The 19238-nt window shown below is 44.8% G+C and overlaps 1 protein-coding gene across 13 annotated transcripts in view; it reads right to left on the reverse strand.

The window, feature by feature from the left end:
* The window catches only part of PRUNE2 (prune homolog 2 with BCH domain), a 301804-nt gene that overhangs the window by 75728 nt on the left and 206838 nt on the right, over nucleotides 1–19238 (reverse strand). For all 13 annotated transcript variants that reach the window (XM_017892706.1, XM_017892703.1, XM_017892708.1 and 10 more), the window contains 2 exons: nucleotides 11361–17955; nucleotides 9948–10695 (listed from right to left, as the gene is read on the reverse strand). In XM_017892706.1, coding sequence (XP_017748195.1) covers nucleotides 9948–10695; nucleotides 11361–17955 — 7343 coding nt within the window. The remainder of the gene's footprint in view (nucleotides 1–9947; nucleotides 10696–11360; nucleotides 17956–19238) is intronic.

Below are 19238 nucleotides of genomic sequence, written 5' to 3' on the forward strand. Positions count from 1 at the left end.
TTTCTTTTTGTGATGGGAGGTGGGGTGGAGAGATGTTAGCTCCTATTCTTACTTTTTTTTTTTTTGAAACGGAGTCTCGCTCTGTCACCCAGGCTGGAGTACAATGGCGCGATCTCGGCTTACTGTAACCTACGCCTCCCAGGTTTAATCAATTCCCCTGCCTCAGGCTCCCAAGTAGCTGGAACTACAGGCACCCACCACCATGCCCAGCTAATTTTTGTATTTTTAGTGGAGATGGAGTTTCACCACGTTGGCCAGGATGGTCTCGAACTCCTGACCTCAGGTGATCCACCTACCTTGGCCTCCCAAAGTGCTGGATTACAGGGGTGAGCCACTGCACCCAGTCTTAGCTCCTATTTTTATGTAAAGAAGGGAGAAGAGGAAGGTGCCAATTTTATATCTTTAAACTAAAAGTCAACCAAATTCTTCATAATTATGAATAGTTATGAAATAATATCTCACGTGCCATATATCTTTCAGCTATGGAGGAGACAGAGGTGGGGCCCACAGGAAGGTATCACTTTGCAGGGTCACTGGCTGGCAGAAGTTCAGCAAAATCATGGGTGAATTTCTCAAATCATTAGGGGAGAAAAGGTAACTTTGGAGCTGGGCATATCTTGGGAATTTCTGCCCAGGGCGAAGGCTGAAAATGGGGATCTTGTCTTTATGAAGTGCTGGCTCATTAGAAGGGGCTTCCTTCCCTATTTGGGAAAGGCAGCAGCTGAAGGCTACAGAACAAACACTGTAACCAATTCTGTTTTATTTGTTTTGTTTTGTTTTGTTTTGAGATGGAGCCTAGCTCTGTCGCCCAGGCTCGCCCAGGCTGGAGTGCAGTGGTGTGATCTCGGTTCCCTGCAACTTCCACCTCCCATGTTCAAATGATTCTCCAGCCTCAGCTTTCTGAGTAGCTGGGATTACAGGCATGTGTCACCTTGCCCGGCTATTTTTTGTATTTTTAGTAGAGACAGGGTTTCACCATATTGACCAGTCTGGTTTCAAGCTCCTGGCCTCAGGTGATCCTCTCACCTTGGCCTCCCAAAACGCTGGGATTACAGGTGTTAGTCACTACATCTGGCCTAATTCTGTTTTAAATAATAATATCTGTTTTGGAAGTCAGCAGTTGGCCAGGAATGGTGATTAAGTTATTGTCATCAGGCCAATCATAGATACTTTAAAAACATTTTAAGTAGTACTTCATTAAATGCAAATGTGAGACATAGGTTATCACCAAAAATACTCCCTTTTGTCTTGCAAGATGTTCTCGCAGATTGAGCCAGGGCAAAACAGTCCTAACTCCGAGTATGCCAGGTATTTGAAGAAATGTATTATTTTATTCATTACACAAAGGCAGTTAAAAATTTTTTTTAAATAAGAATTACTGCTTAATTGCAGTAAATAGCATTGTATTATGTTGAAGAAAAGGGCGAGTAGATGTCAAATTCTCCAGTGGAGTTTTAGTTATTCTCTGAGAGCCTAATTAATACTTTAAAATTATTTAATAAGTGGAAGTTTAAAAAATAAAATAAAAACGTCTGAAAATTACATATTGTCAACACCTGCTTGAGTTGATGGTATAACAGATGACTAATTAAATAAAACAATGCTCCTCTCTAATAAAAAGTTATTATTATGATGATGATGATTATTTGAGATGGTCTCGCCCGTTCACCCAGGCTGAAGTGCAGTGGCACAATCTCGGCTCACTGCAACCTCTGCCTCCCAGGTTCAAGTGATTCTCCTACCTCAGCCTCCCGAGTAGCTGGGATTACAGGTGTGTGCCACCATGCCTGGTTATTTTTTGTATTTTTAGTAGAGATGGGATTTCACCATATTAGTCAGGCTAGTCTCGAACTCCTGACCTCAGGTGATCTGCCTAACTCGGCCTTGCAAAGTGCTGGGATTACAGGCATGAGCCACCTTGCCCAGCCAGGAAAAGTTATTTCAAGGTGAAGAGATGATAATACCCATGGTATAGGCAACAGATGACCAAGAAGAAAAATTGAACAGACACACCTATTTTCTCCCCGTGAGGATGAGTGAAGTGAATAACAAAACGCTAAGAAAACTGAAAGGCTGAAAGAATCCTGGAGGGACTGTAATGAATAAGAAAAGCATGGGAACACTGAAAATGGGTAACTATGGCCTCAAATTACACAAGACAGAAAAAGATGGATTTGGTAACTTGAGAAAAGAAAGATGCATATTCCTTCCAAACTAAAACTAGCACATCTCCCTTGGGAAAAGAAGCAACAAACACCAGAAATTATCACAGTGTCATTAAAAGCAAATTACGTTGAGCAAACTTCCCTTTCTTTTCTGTTCATTCAATCAGGCATATTTATGGGGTGTCTAACATGTGGCAGGTGCTATTCTAAGCAACAGGGGTACCATGATGAACAAGACAAACCAAACTTCTGCTTTCTTGGAGGTTATAGTCTCATAGGTGGAGACAGATGCAACAGAATCAATTAAATAAATAAGTAAATATAAGATATTTTCAGATGGAAAAAAAGTAGCAATAAAATAAGGCAGAGAGACGGGAGCAGAGTTCTCACACTGGCAGTATTGACATTTGGGGCTGGATAATTCTGTGTGGCGGGGACACTCCTGTGCACTGTAGGATATGTAACAGCATCCCTGGCCTCTGTCCATTAGATGACAGCAGCACCCACCCCAGTTGTGACAACCAAAATGTCTCCAACGTCGGCAAGTATCCCCTGCTGGTTCAGAACCGGCAGCTTGGACTTCTACAAAGGGTTACCCAATCCTGCGCTGACTTTTTGATAGCCTTTGTTCCTAAGGAACTCTCACATAGATCTTGGAAACCGATCCTCCAATGTGCTGGAGAAACAGTTAACTAATCATGCCCATGAACATCTCAGGACAGTTTTCAGAGGCTGAGGTCCACCACTCTCCAATGAGGCTGACTGTGCTGAACAGCTTCTGTCTGCTTCGTCAGCTCTACTCTCCCACTTTCTCCATCTTGCTTTCTGCCCCAAGCCTACCTTACCCTCCGACTTCCACTAAGTTTTTTGTTTGTTTGTTTTGTTACCCAGGGTAGAGTGCAATGACATGATCTTGGCTCACTGCAACCTCCACCACCCAGGTTCAAGTCATTCTCATGCCTCAGTCACCCGAGTAGCTGGGACTACAGGTGCCCGCCACCACGCCCAGCTAATTTTTGTATTTTTAGTAGAGACGGGGTTTCTCCATGTTGGCCAGGCTGGTCTCTAACTCCTGACCTCAAGTGATCTGCCTGCCTCGGCCTCCCAAAGTGCTGGGATTACAGGCAGGAGGCACCGCGCTGGGCCTCCACTAGGCTTGACCAATGAGGACCCCTGGTGGGAGATGAGTGGGGGAAGAGGTGGGAGTGCCTGCCGCTGGCCATGTCCCTCACACTAGGTCACTATGCCTTTCAGGGTAGCCCTTTCTACCTAAAATTGTCTTTCTGGGTTCTGATCATCACTCTGTCTCCCCACTCCTGGGGTCTAGGAAGAATAACAGCCGTGCTGCTCATATTCCTGGGCTACTGCACCATTCCTTGTGAGTTCCTCACGCTTTGCCTCCATCTTCATAAATACTTTCTTTATTAAATCTCTCAAATCTTCCTAATTTGAATGTGTCATCGCTTTCCTGCTGTGCCCCTGATACACAAATACACCCTGCTTTCGAAAGTCATGGCTTCTCGTCTTCCTCAAATACCAGCAATTTTCATACAGATTTTTTTTTTCCCCCTAAAGTAAGCAATGCCACTAGTTGTGATGTTTCAAGGTTCCAGCCAGAGAAGCACCTTGGGTTTTTCCTCAAACTAGAAGCCAATACAACACAAATGAACTCCTTTGTGGGCGTTCCTCCCACAGGGAAACGGAGTTGCACCACCTCATCTTGGCACTCGTGGCTCTCTCTGGCTGTAAAATCCCTCACCACAAAATACCACACCTATAAATATTTGGAAAACGTAAATGAACATGGAGGGGCTTTGATGCTCTCCCTTCCTTTTGGCCTCCAACCACTCCAGTTGGTCCCATACACCACAGATGGCGAGCAGCCCACTGACATAGCACTAGCACTCACAGATCCACTGTGGGAGCAAATATTTACTCAGGCATCAAAAAAGCCCAGTAGGTCACAAGACAGTCTAAGGAGTCAAGCATGGATTCTGGCTCAGTTCATCTCAAAATATCTCCTATTGCACTTTATGTGCCTTTCAATGGGACAATGGGAGAAGAGGAATGAAAACATCAACCTATAGAAGCAGCTCAAAAGAAATGCTTGTTTGGGCAGCTGTGTTTCATTGACAAGCACTGGGCTAGACAGAGAAGACTTAAATTTAGGTCTAACCTCACCACTTTCTCATTTCTGGATGACATTAAGCAGTTCATGTGTTAAGTGAGTTTGCTCATCTGGCTGGGAAATGAGGATAGGAACACTTGCCCTGTCTATGTCAAGTGTCATTTGGGTGGACCAAAGAAAATAATGTATTTGTCAGTCTGCAAGCACTTACTATGGCAAGTCTGCTCCGGGTAGGGCTGGCTGGCCAGTAATGTAGAAGTGGGTGGAGGGCATGAAAGAGAGAGAAAACAAGAGAGAAAAGAAGGAAATGAAGGAAAGAGACTAAGTCCTGAATTAAATTGCAAATGTAAAGGACTTTTTTTTTTTTTAAGACGAAGTTTTGGTCTTTCAGCCAGGCTGGAGTGAAGTGGCACGATCTCAGCTCACTGCAACCTCCGCCTCCTGGGTTCAAGCGATTCTCCTGCCTCAGCCTCCAGAGTAGCTGGGATTACAGGGGTGTGCCACCACGCCCAACTAATTTTTGTATTTTAGCAGAGATGAGGTTTTGCCGTACTGGCTAGGCTGGTCTCAAATTCGTGACCTCAGGTGATCCACCTGCCTTGGCCTCCCGAAGTGTTGAGATGACAGGCGTGAGCCACTGCGCCCAGCAAAGGACTTTTAATGATACTTATCACCACCAACTCAACAACACGCCACATCAACGGATCAAATATAATGACAAAAATAAATGAGCACAGAGTCAGTGCTAAATTTGTTCTTCCAGGTTTGGTACAGGGCAAAGCCCAAAAACGGTGAATAAGCAAGGGCACATCGGAGTTCAGAGAGCATCAGCTCATCTCTGGAAACGGCAAATGTTCAGAGGTGGGGTACGCTCGGTCAGCCTGATGCTTCTCAGAGTTCCTGCTACCCAACAATGAGAGAAACAGTCAACTGATTTTTAAATCTATTTCTGATTTTCAACATTCACGTGGATAAAAGGCCCAATGTACTAACTCCCCAACTGTAAGTCATAGACAGAAAAGCCTGATTTCACGAAAACAAAAGATCTCACGGTGTCACTCACAAGCAGAAAGATAAATTCTTTTCTATAGTGTTATCAGATGGGAAAAAAAGGTGGAAAATTACAAATTTAAAAAGAAAGGATGCAGACAGATCACCATAGAACCAAACACACTGTGTCTGAAGGTCGTCTTTATTTCAGGGAATACTGAACACCTCACCTCGCAGAGCTAGGAAACAAGATACAGCTCCACAAATACCAGGGTCAGGTTATGTCTAAACACTCTTTCAAAAGTACACGAGACAACGATTTCCTCTCTTCTCCTCCCCTCCTCCCCATCCTCCATCCCCCACAGCTGCCTGCATCTCCCAAAGATTCATCAGTTGAGTATCATCCGTTTTCCCAGTCCTCTTGCAAATGATTTTCTTTTATTCCCTTGCATATTATTTCTTTGCTCATATCTATGGAAAGCCAATATATTTGTATATTGATTGTCACATTTTCATATAATTCAGATAGTGACTTTTAAAATTTTAATGACTTAATCCTTGTTTAACATATAGATCAGATTTTTTGCTATAACCTGTGAGAGTTAATGTTTACGTTTTGACTTGGCTAGGCTATGGTACCTAGTGATTTGGTCAGACACCAGTTTAGATGTTGTTGTAAAAGTATTTTTTTAGATGTGATTAACATTGAAGTCAGCAGACTTTGAGTAAAGCAAATTACCCTCCATAACGTGAGGAGCCTTCATCCAATCAGATGAAGGTCTTAATAGCAAAGTCTGACGTTTTCTGAAGAAGAAGGAATTCTCCTGAAGACTGCAGCCCAGAAACCTGCCTGCATTTCCAGCCTGCAGCCCTGCAGAACTCACATTCACGACGGCAATGCTGACTCTTGCTTGAGTTTCCAGGCTGCCAGCTTGCCCTACAGACTTCAGACTTGCCAGCCCCCATAATCACATGAGCCAATTCCTTAAAATTCTCTCAGTAGCTAGAGAGCAAGATGGAGATATAAATACAGATATCTCCTATTCTGTTTTCTGAAAACTCTAACATGTAACCAGATTACCCCTTCTTCACACATCATTCTTCCAATCATGCTTTCTTTAAAATAAACAGCTAAGTGTTTCTTCCTTTTAAGAAAGGTCTGTGTGCTACAGATTATCCTGCAAATATTCTTTGTGACTACGTAGGAAAGATCAGGCACATCCATCACTGTCTTGGGGAACTGGTATTTGATCCCTTGCTGGACAGGTCTACAGCTGGAGGATGACCAAGGTGTTGGCAAAGGATTCTGAAAAGACTGATCCTAGGGAACGCGAAGCAGTGCTGCAGATCTCAAGGGAGAGAGGCTATCTTTCAGTCCTAGTAACAACTTTTGTTAACAAGAGTCAGTAGGCGGCATATGAGAAGAAAAGGCATTTTTCTCATGCTTTCTCAGATTTTGAAAATGTGGCTTGCAGCTCTCAAAACAGTTTGGGAGCTCAGAGAGGCTGAGGCTGAGGAGGGGAGGGACGAAGCTGATTTATAGCTGGTGAGTCATATTGCACATACTATGAACCTATCTCTATTTAAGAAGAGCCTTTCTTACTTTTTTTTTTTGCAGAATGGTCTTGATTTTGGATCTTCTGTTCTATGATCAGATTATGCATCAGAGATATTTCCAGGTTTTTGTTTGGGAAACCACAGCTATCTCGTTGTTTTGCTTCTGTGATGACCTTCCTGTCTCCATGACTTCCTTCATAGTACTCATCCCAGTTCACTCAGCCAGCTTCTTACCCTCTTCTTCGCCTTCCCAAAGTATGACCTTTCCTTTAGCGACTGTTTTAAATGTACCTCTCAGAGCTGCAGTACGACTTCATGGGCCCTAGGCACTTCTGCCCTCGTAAGCGCCTTCTGTCACTAAAACATTTTTTAAAAATTTATTTTATAACGTTATTGGTATAAAGACAAAATGTAATCCACGTGAAAGTATAATAATTTTTTCTTCTGATTCTAAAAGAAAATATTCTCATGGGCTCCTCAAAGTATCATGGGCCCTGGGCACTCTGTCTCCTGTGTCCGACAGAGAATAAGCCATTCCTGCTGCCTGCTCCCTAAAGGTCCCTGAAACAGACGTCTCTCGTCTTACTTCCTCACTTGTGTAATTCTTATCTCGCAAAGGTTGCCGTTGTAAAGTGAAACAGTGCACAGAGAGTGTTTAGCACTCGGTCCACAGCTAAATGCCCATAGTTGGTACCCATTTTATACTTAAACTGACACTGGGCTTTGACCAGCTTGACTTAAATATTATACTGCTATCTACCTTTTTACTTCCGTCTAACTCTTCAATGAACCTGTAAACTCCTAGACGACTGACAGTATGTTTTAAACCAGTGGTTCTCAAGCTTTGGAGGGCACCAGGAACTGCTGAAGCTCAGCTGACTGGGCCTCACCCCCAGAGTTCCTGATTCCGCAGGTCTGAGTTGGGGCCGATAATTTGCATTTCTAACAAGCACTCAGGTGATACTGATGCTGCCGTTCTTAGGACCCCACTCAGAGAACCACTGTTTTAGACAACTCTTCCTTCTCTGAAAATCTAGCACAGAGGGAGACTTACACATTCAGAGTAAATTATTTCTGCAAAAGATAATACACATGCCGGAGGGAAAATCTGCCCCATCCCCATTGTAAGAAAAGTTTCAGTACTACGAAAACTGAGCGGAAAGGGATGAGCAAAGAAATCTTGTTGAAAGAAAAGGTACTGGTGGCACAATTGAACACCAACTGTCATCTGTTGGATCTCAGGGGCATGTGCAAAATGCAGACAAGAAGCCAAACAATAGCTTAGCCAACTCATGGCTGCCTGAGTTCTGAGCTCAATCTATAACAATGCCAGCAGGGCTGCTGGGATCCATCTGCTACCCGCTTTCTGATAACGGATCTGAGGTCTCTCTGGAAGAAAATAGCTTGACAGGAAGAAAGAAGGATTAGGCCAGCTGACAACGTCTGGATTTATGAAGCTGCCCTGGAATATGGTAGAGTTTTTAACCCCTTCTGCACTTTGCTAACCCTCAACATACCCCAGCTATTCTTTCCCTTGTCCTTGTTCCTTTCATCAAGAAATGTAATTTGTGAATGCCAGAGCTCTCCTGGACACATTCTGTTTCCACACAAATTAAGTTCCCAGAATTGAATACTGCAGGAAGGCTTGAGATTTTTCAGCCCAACTCACTAATTTTACGGATGAGAAAACCTAAGCCTGGGATTAATCCTAAAATGTATAATCAGTCATGGTAGAGCCAAGCTGGAATCCAGATTCTTTGACTCACTGTGGGTACATGGTATGTATAGTCCTTTATATTCCCACGCTGAGTAGGAAAAAAAAAAAGATATATTTTCTCGCCTTTTTTTTTTTTTGAGACAGAGTCTGGCTCTGTCACTCAGGCTGGAGGGCAGTGGCACGATCTTGGCTCACTGCAACCTCTACCTCCCAGGTTCAAGTGATTCTCCTGTCTCAGCCTCCCAAGTAACTGGGATTACAGGTGCTGCCACCACTTCTGGCTAATTTTTGAATTTTTAGTAGAGACGGGGTTTTACCATGAAGGCCAGGATGGTCTCAAACTCCTGACCTCAGTGATCCACTCACCTTGGGTTCCCAAGGGTTGGGATTACAGGTGTGAGCCACTGTGCCTGGCTGATATCTTTTCTCTATTACATTTCAAGGAGGAAACATGACCTTCCCCTTTACTTAAGTTATTTTTCACAATTTGTTCTTTTGTCCCTGGAAGCAGAAGGGCTTCATAAACACAAATGAAGAGAAATGAAGAATGCTAAACAGTTTCAGCAGAGACTGGAAGCTTGAGGGCAGTGATGACATCCTATTCCCTGATATATGCCCATTGGCTACCCGGACCATGGCACAGAGCAAGCTTTCAAAAACCACATGGTGAATGAATGAATGAATGAGTGAATGAATGACTGAATCACTGATTTGGTGACAGTTTGCCAATTTCTCTGCCATTTAGAAATGCATGTTTTACACTGAGATTTGGAGACGGCTATGGAGTCTCTCTGTCTCCAGTGATAAGTTAGGTGCTTACATAAAACCAGAAAACAACTTTCCTGTATGCTAAGCGGTGTGTCAACTGAGAAAGTACAGGCTTTGGAGGTAGCAAGCTTTGAATCTCAGAGTGTTCACTCTGTTACTTAATTCTAGGCAAGTTATAGAAACTTTCTGAGCCTTGAATCCCCCTACTCAACCCCATCCCTTCCATTCCCCTCACTGGCATGTTAGAATTAAATGAGATAATATATGCAAACTGCCTCGCACATAGTAGGTGCTGATTAAACGTTAGTGTCATTCCCTTGTATTCCCAACTGCCTGTTTAAGAGTCATGTAGGTATTCAAGTAGGTGGGGTGGCAGTTGGGGGGTAGGTATAAGACTCTGAATGAAAATTGAAGGGGCTTTTTGACTGAAAATGTACATAAATCATCATTATGGTAATAGTTATCTAGTAGTTGCTTTTACTGATGGTGTGCCTTGCATTCAATATAAGCAAAGCTGTTATCATCCAGGTATTCTTCATATTCCATAACCTCTAACCATTTCCCAGGTTTCTAAATAAATTGCTTTTCAGGAAAAAATAAATCAATCTAGCTTTTTGCTTACCCATGTGGTCTTGGTTTCCCGGTTTCGAGCTCAAGGAACTCTGTCTCCTCCATTTCCGTGTCAGGGATCATGGTTTTCTGAGCAGGCTGTGGTGAAAGCATTTCCCATTCATTGTCATGGGTGACAGCCTGCAACGTAACTGCATCCGGCCCAACCCTGCCTCGGCTCTTACTCTTCTGTAATTGGCTGACTGGACCAGAGGCTTCCTCTAGTGTTAAAGATTCTAGAGGCTTCATTTCTTCCAGAATCTGCAGCTGGGGACCCTCGCCCAAGCTGAGTTCAGAGAATGGCTCCACAGTCTTGCCAGACCACCCAGGCCCTGATGATGGATCACCAACCTCACTATGGCCCAAGAACATCCAACTCTGGTCTTGTGCAGGGCTTTCAAAAGATGACCTCGCATCGCCTTTAGAAGACATTTTCTCTGCAGAGATACCTTTTCTTCTTTCATTTAAGGAGGCAGGCTGACATGTGTCTGGGAAGCTTGCTAACTGAGTTCCCTGCGGCCCTGTTTCTTTGGAACCTACGTACAATTCTAATTCAGCTATGCTTTCTCTTTCTTCACAGGCCTCTGGCTTTGAGTGTAAATTTTCTTCATGGTTTACAAGTATGTAATCCATGTGTAGTGCATGACGATCTTCATTCTTCTCTGTACATCTGCCTTCCTTGTATTCTGATTTTATCTGCTCAGGCTCTTTGGTAGGAATTACTTTTTCTTCTTCCAATTCTGGTATTTCCTTGCTGTCACCTAGAAGTGGAAGTTGAAAGTGAGAAGAGGAGAACAAGGTTTAATGAACACATTGTGCAATTTGTTATCCTTGCAAATGATCATCTAAAAGAGGTAACTTAATGTTTTTATTTTTTATTTATTTATTTATTTATTTATTTATTTATTTGAGACAGAGTCCCGTTCCAGCACCCAGGCTGGAGTGCAATGGTGTGATCTCAGCTCACTGCAACCTCCACCTCCTGGTTTCAAGCTATTCTCCTGCCTCAGCCTCCCAAGTAGCTGGGACTACAGGCGGCTGCCACCACACCCAGCTAATTTTTGTATTTTTAGTAGAGACGGGGTGTCACCATACTGGCCAGGCTGGTCTCGAACACCTGACGTCAGGTGATCCACCCTCCTTGGCTTCCCAAAGTGCTGGGATTACAGGCGTGAGCCCCCACGCCCAGTTAGAAAATATTTTTATTTTGTAGAGTCATTTGATTTTCTTGTGCACTATCAGGGATAGGTACTATATATGCATTAGTTTTTACTGCTGTTATAATACAGGACTTGGTGAGGCATGCCTTGCAAATGTAGTTAGTTCCTCTCTACCCTCATTGGTAGGAAGAGTGTGTCTTATAAATATGTACTAGTTTAATCAACGCAGTGGTTTCTTGGAGGTGGAAGAATGGGATGTTTCTTACCATTTGGTGGTCCTATGTCTCCACCTGCTGGTAAATCAGAATTATCTGTTTCTACTTCCCAGTCAATGCTTGATGGAGACAAAATGTTGGCGCCTGCTCCTACAGGCAAATAAATGGACTCGGGGTCTTCATGAATATGCAGCACAGCCAGCTGGGATCCCGGCAGTCTGTTTTTGGTCTCAGCCTGGTTTCCCTCACTTCTTCGATCAGGAAGTGCAGAAAGCACTATCTCTTCTGCTCTGCATCCCAGAGACTCATCCTCTGGAGACCCAGCTTCCTCTTTTGTTTCAGCACTCTGGGCAGGTTCTGTGAGATAGGATAAATCAAAGGGAGGTGTGTATGGTGCCAGCGACTGCTTCAGAGAATCTTCCTCCAAAGGAGGGTCACCACCATACAGGAAGTGTTCAGGCTCTCTCAGTAAATCTTCATCGATATTCTGGCCCATTACATCGTATTCAAAATCACCCCACGAGGCTTCGGATGAGCAGATATCTTGCTTCCCTAGGTCCCCATCAACTGGCGTTTCGGGATGACCTTCAGATAATGTCAGTTTACTCATGTCATCTATCGTTCCCGTGGATGTGTTGAGACCTGAGGCATCGCTGAAACTGTGGTCAAAGGCAGCTTCGCTTATATCCAGACAAGTGTCTGAGGCTAGCAAAGCATCAGGAACCATGGCAGGATTCTCTGTGGATAAAAGTGGCTCACCATCAAACAAAGCTCTTGCACCAGATTGACTTTCAGGAGAAAAGCTGTCTGATAACCAAGAACTGTCGCCTTCCGGAGTTGGCTCTTGGTGAGTTACAAAAATGCTAGTTGCCACATTTTCAATTCTTGGGATTCTTCTGTCAACTGGTTCCAAAATTGGTGCCATATCTGGGCTGGCTCCTTTTTCTGATGCTTGTAAATCTGTATTGTCATCACTATTTATTTCAGAAGGTTCAGGTGAACCTTTATGAGAGGCGGGCTGAGAGGAGCCCTTTATGTCTGCTTGATTGCCAATTGGAGGCAGCGGAGCTGCGTTTTCAGAATCGAGTTCTGCATTGGATGGGACAGACTCCTGTCCGGGCTCATGAATGGGTTCTTTATCCATCTCTGGCTCAGTGAGACAAAGCTCACTGGATTCCACTTCAGGTCCCATGCAAGCACCGACGTGCTTCTCAGTTTCTTGCTTCGCTTCAGAATCGTGACATATATCAGGGCTGTTGGAAGCCTGAGAATTGCTGTCATGGTCGCAATGTGTCAGGATATCAGGATTCTCACCATCTGCTTTCAAACTGAAGGGCTTCTTAGCATCCATCCACAAGTCAGGCGCGGCAGAGGCCAGCTCCCCACCCTCTTGAAAGTTGCCATGTAAAATATCTGGCACAAAGGTACCTTGGGAGTCCTCTTTTGGGGCAGAGCCATCCCATTCAGAGCCTGGCTTCATTATCAGTTGGGTGGGAGAACTGACAGCAGGAAAATTTTCTGTGGCAATGCTTGAATGTGTCATCTCACCTAGGTATGATTTTTCTTGTTCCCACTGATTTGTTTCTTGACCTTCATTCATTGAAACATTAGATGTAACACAACCATTTTCCTCGGCATGAGTAAGGGCTGCGTCTGGCTGATCGCAGACTGACAGCATGGCGTCCTGACACCGCTCTTGGGTAGGTGTTTCAGGAGTCAGCTCATCAACAGCAGCAGACACAAAGGTTTGCTTTCTTGAGTCCTTTTCTTTGATTTGGTCCAATATTACAAGCTGGCTGAATTTGTCAGCATCTGGGTCTGGCTGCCTTGGTTGAATGTTCCAGAGTTGCTCATGGGAGTTCTTCCCATTACTTTCCAGGAAGGGTGACTGATGGCTGTCACTAAAAGGATTAGTATAGTGTGTTTCCACGGGCTCAACATCATTCTGAACCGGTACTCCCCAGGGACTGGCATTTTGATATACGGAAGAATTTATCTCCAATACATCACTGGAATCAGACAGCTCCCTTTCAAATGTACTCTCAATTAGTCTCCCTTCCTGGGGTGAGGCATTCCACCACTCAGTGCTATCAGCTGAGAAGCCCAGCATTTCCAGTTGAGAATTATCTTCATTCTTTGGTTCAGCTTTGGGAGATATTTGCCATGCAACATCTCCTGTCTTCCCTGTTTCTGGAGAAGATCTCATCTCCTTCTCTACTGCTGTAATCTGTATTTCAGTCTCCATTAACGGTGAGAAATTCCAGTGATCAGGGCTGCTTTGTTGATTGTCACAGAATGGGTTTGACTTACTCTCATTCTCTGCTGGCTCTGAGCTGCCTAGGTAGTCATAAATATTTTCAGACTTAGGATCAGCTGTGACCAAGAACTTATTAGATTCATTCAACGACTCCCAAGCTCTGGATTCATCCTGAGCAACATGGCAGTTGGCCACCTGGATCTCTTCCTCCACTGACTCTTCACCACCGACACTGTCATCGTCAGAACCTGAGCTTGTTGAAATGGCCCTGGCACCCTCTGGCTGCACAGTTGCAGAAATGTCATGTTTATTTTTCTCCTGGTAGCTAGCGATGAGATTGCTTTCCTGATGTGTCCCTGAATGCTCAGAATATCTGCCTGTTTCAGGACTGGATAAAGAGGACAAGGAATCACCATCAATCGAGTCATTCCAGATCTCTAAAAATGTAGGAGTTTTGCGATCAAAACTCTTTTCAAACTCATTTATTCTGTTTTTCTCTAAATCCTTCATTTTGGTAACTATTTCTACTTGGCCATCAGTGGTAATTAGTTCAGATTCTTGGTGATTCTGTTCACTCCAATTGCCTTGGTTCTCTTCCTGATACCCAGAACTGGGTTGCTGGCCCCAGGAAGACAGTGCAACTGAAGAATCATTTAACTCAGGACTTGATGCACTTGAATGAGTATACTCACTAGAAATAGTATCTCTGTCAATATTTCCAGATGAACTGGCTCCTGGAAGGCTATTTTCAGTCCCCTTAACGTCAAGATTTTTGGTTATCTCGGAACTTGTGCAGCTGACATGCACGACACTGTCTACAGGAGCATCCCCAAAGTCAAGGCTTCGGGGAACTTTGTGAGGTCCCCCTCCACCCACATTCTCTGGCTCTAGAATGTTACATTCTTCAGTTTTCTCAAGATTCTTTTCAGGTACAGATACATATTTTGTGAAATTTATCCCATCTGAAGTCCCAGTAGTTTCACCTGAATTTCTCTGACTCATGAGGTGCTTTTCATAGGTGTCTTTTGGCTGCAGATTATCTGCAGACATCCCTGTTTGCACATCACGGGAGTCTAGATTGTAAGACCCCTTCTCATACTCAGAAACTTCCTCTGGTTCCTCAGTTTGAGGACTGAAAGTGACTGCAAGAGAGCTGATTTTGCCTGATTTAACGCAGATTTCCTGATGTTCAGATGCAACCAGAGAAGACAGTTCCTGGTCACTCCGCCCTTTGTCAGAAATCCCTGAGGCATTCTCCACACCAGAGGCGATCACCTCCTCTTCATTAAGGTGCTCCCTGTTGGTGGCTCCCTGGGCTTCCTTCTCACTTTCACTTTGTCCGTTGCTATGACCTTTCCATGGATCTGGGTGTGCAAAATGCCCTGGATTCTCAAGCCTAGTCGCCAAGGATGCTGCATCACTTTGCAGGGTTTCCCTCTCTGTCTCCTGGTTGTCAAGATGAGATATAAGTGCCCCTGACTCACCGGTTCCAGAGGCTGCTGGTGCGTCTGGGCAGTGAGTGTCTTTAGCATTTGCTGAATGGCTGGGGATTTCAGGAGGCAATTCGCTTTGCTCTGAATCTGTGAGATATGAGGAACCTGGTAACATGAATGATGACATGTCTTTATCTCTCATGACAGAATCCCAAATACTGTTTGCAATTAGCTGCCCACTTTTCTCATTCAGTGTGTGATGTCCACTGGGAGCACTGTCCTTGGTATGCTCATCAGAGGCAGGGAGCTCCCAATCTACCTGATTTGCCTCCTGATACTCCAAGCCCCAGGGTTCCAGGTGTCTCACTGTAAATCGGGTTTCCGGCTCGGTACCTTCAGCTATGTATCCTTCTGTTTGACCATCACTGGGGAGTGCCACACCCCCGCTGCAGTCATCCCAGTCCAAATCATTGTCCATATCTGAGATCGTTGCTGTGGACTGAGTATCCTCCAAAATCACTCTGTTCCACAAGTCGAGACTGTCGGGCGCTGTGTGCCGGGAGTTGGTGCTGCTGTGCAGAAGTGTGAGTTGCCGGTTTGTTTCATTGTACAGTTGCATCATGCTGGGGTCATCGTAACTGGACTGGCTGCTTTCCCCCATGTCATCTTCCATGGAGACATTCTTACCATCTGTGTGCTCTGTCTTGAGTTCATTTTCATCCGGGTTGTGAGTGGCATTTATTTCAGAACTGTTATCTGTATGAGGTGAAGCCCACATGTCTAGGTTCCCAGGACCCGAACTGATTCGATTTCGAGATGGCTGTTGCAGTGACTGAGGTGGAATGTCAGTCTCCTCTGCCGTGGAGTTACCATCTTTTGACTCAAAACCTTCCTCTTTAGCAAATGGCTTGTGTTCAGTTTCCTTTTCATCTCCAGCACATGTTGGTGATGTGTAAGAGTCTGAGGTGGAGTAATTGGTATCTAAGGGGGATGGCACCGAATCTTCTCCTAGGTTGGATGCACTGTAATCAGAGCATTTGTAAGATAAGAAGGAGTCTTCCCAAGGAGCTAGGACGTCTGACCCTCCTTTCTTCATACCCTCCTCAAAAAGGTTCCAGGAATCTACCTTTTCATATACCTTGCCCCTAGTTTTAGGATCCACTAACCCATGCTGATCTTCTTTTGGTGGCTTAGAATTAGTCCATGTATGATCCAGATCAGAACTGGGATTTCCAGGTGCAAAGATGTGATCCCTGGAGTCACTGTTCCTCTTGCCCCAGATTTCTGGAGCTGCTTCATTATTTATCTCACTGGGTGAATTGTCCAGTAGCTCTGAAGAAGAAAAGACAAATCCACCTTTTGCCATGGCCCACTCATTTGGGTCCCTAACAGAAGGTGTCTCGCCACTTGTTGGGTGCAAATTCCAGGTATTTTTTAAAGCTTCAGCATGATCTTCCTTACCGAACGCACTCCAGGCTGGGAATGGCGCCGCAGCTGCTGGTTCACCATCATCTGTAGGATTTCCCCAGGGCTCGGGCATGGCTGTGGGAGAGCGACCAGAATGCCACAAAGAAGCAAAGTCTTCTATCAGGTGGTTTGTTCCTTGGGGAGATGCATTTGGCAAAGGCGGCTTTTCCATGGGCACGTTCTGGAATGACAAGCTTTCTTCATTTTGGTCTTGAATATCACTGCTACCCAGTTCAGGCTGACCAAATTCAGACTCCCAGGGACCTGACTTTGTGAATTCGAGACTCTTTGGCTGAAATACAGAATCTGAAGCTCTCCTATCAATGGAGCTTGGCTTATGCTCTTTCCACGATTCAGGGCTCTGGAAAACGGATTCCTGTTCACTGGAACTCCATGCATCTGCAATATTTTTGGAGTCAATTTCCAAACCACCCCACCAGCTGCTGCACCGTGCATGGGTCTGAGGTGGCCCCATGTGACCTGTGTCAGTGGCCTTTTGGGTCATATCTTCTGTATAGAGGGAGGCTGGTTCTTCCGTGGATGGCGAGCTTTCTACTAAACTATTCATGGGTGTTGGTGGGATCCTCTTTCCAATATTTTTTAGCCTTTCTGGGGAAGGGGATTCATCTCCCACAAAATCTGTCAGGCTCAAATTTCTTTCGGAGTTATCTCTGGGACTTTCTTGTCTCTGGACAAACTCCTCATCATATTCCACAAGGCTATCTTTGCCAGCCCCCGACAAAAGTGAAGTGGATGAATAATTAGACATGTTGGTTCCCATGCCATCAAGTCCTTCAGGCCCAGCGGGGAGCTGTCCTTCTGACAGGTCGCTGTTGGGGAAGAAGTCATCCGCTGGGGAGTAGTCTGCAGAATGAGAAGATTGCTGGGACTGTCCAGAAGCCATGGGTGCTGGGTCAAAATTGAAGAGGTCGAAGTGTTCACCGTGTTCTCCAGACCATGCGTGTTCCTCCGCGACCGCCCCTTCCGGGATGGGGCTGTAGGAGTCAAGCCCTGGGAGGAGGGTGTGGTGAGGCCCAGTACCTTCTCCCACGGGGCTGTCGTCACTGAGGAAAACAGAGCTCTCCTTGGATGAGCGGCTGCTCCTAATGGTAGCCAGTCCGCTGTCTGGGCTAACAAGGTCTACGTTGGCATCCACCTGAGCCTGGTTAGAATCGTTGAGATCTGGAGGGTTCTCTATGAAATTCACAGAGCTGGGCTGTGGCTCTATGTCAGAACCATACAATTCCATAATCCCAGAAGACCCCTGGGAGAGGGGGGCACTGCCTGCCACAGCTTCTGTTGAGGATGTCCGGCTGTTGGAGACCATCTCTGGACACCTCCTGTTGATGACTTCCTTGACAATGAGAACCACCTGATCACAAGTCACTGAAGGGTCCTCTTGTTGGTACACCAGGATCTCATCACAGCCACAGTCAAAGGGCTCCAGTTCTAGGCAAGGGTTCTGACACTCTTCTAGCTCACAGCAAATCTGTCGGAAGGCACAGGAATTTGTGTCAGCACTCAGGCACTGTTGCACTTTGCAACTGCGCTTTGCAATTTATCTCTCTTAATTTTTTAAATATAAAATTAGTCTGTGTTCATCTGTCTGAAAAAGAAGATCTCAAACTTGGAAAGTTCTAATTACTATACCACCAACCCTTTCTCCAATTCTATCCAACTGTCTCTCTGTTCAATTCAAAATCCAGGTGCTCGATTTTGATGGCTCCTGCACGTTTTGGGTAAAGGAGTTTAAACCATCTAACTTCTTTGCTAACTGTAATATAATACCATCTTCCAACAGCAATGTAACTTGAGTTGCAAAAAAGCAGAGATAACGCATGTTACTGACAACTACAGGAAAAGCGTTGGAATAAGGGCAAATACCAGGAGACAGGCTCTTGTTTGGGAGGGGCAGCCAGGGCTGCTTGAACCTCTGATAGCTTCAGAATGCAAAAGAGAGAGTAGGAAAGACAAAGATGCTCCCAGAGTCTGACCTTTCTGAACAGCACTCAGGACCCCTCGGACCCTTTCACCCCAGGTAACAGAGGCATGGAGCCCAAAACAGACAAAGCCAACCTGGGAGGCAAGGGGATGCTGACGGTCTGTGTGAGGCCAGAACTGGGTGGTGGCTTTCTGATTTTTAGGGAATGTCAGGAGTATTTTGTTGTGCTGGGCCTTTGAAATGGCCCCACAGGATTAGTAGAGGTAAAATTAATAATAATAATAATCACCACCACCACTACCACCATGGAGCTCACATAGACACTACTACTACTAATTAACATTTATTGAGTGCTTTCATGCGCCAGGCATGGTTCTAAGGGTTCATGAGGCATTGAATCCACTAGTGAGGAAAAATGAGTGATGAAGCATGCGGGGCCGTGTAGCTCCTGTTACAATGAATCATGTATGTTCTCATATTAGTTATTAAGTACACCTGGCTTGGTATATCCAATGGTCTATATTGATTAATTTTATCTAATTCTTTTTTTTTTTTTTTTTTTTTTTTTTTTTACTTCCTAGACCTTGGGTTAAAAGACTCAGCGATCAACCTGGAGGATAACTGATTACCTAGTCAGAGTTCTGGTACCTGGAGACAAACTAACTTTGATTAAAGCATCAGATCACCAGGTCTTAAACACTGGGCACCAAATGGGTCCTGGGACAGGGGTTAAACCTTATTAGTTATGATTAGGGAGCAGTCCTAGAAGAAAATAGCACCCAAAGGAGGACTTGCTCTTTTGGGGGTGAGAAAGAGCTAATGTTTTGCAC

The sequence above is a fragment of the Rhinopithecus bieti genome, unplaced genomic scaffold, assembly GCF_001698545.2.
Source record: "Rhinopithecus bieti isolate Rb0 unplaced genomic scaffold, ASM169854v2 scaffold_19708, whole genome shotgun sequence".
NCBI lineage: Eukaryota > Metazoa > Chordata > Mammalia > Primates > Cercopithecidae > Rhinopithecus > Rhinopithecus bieti.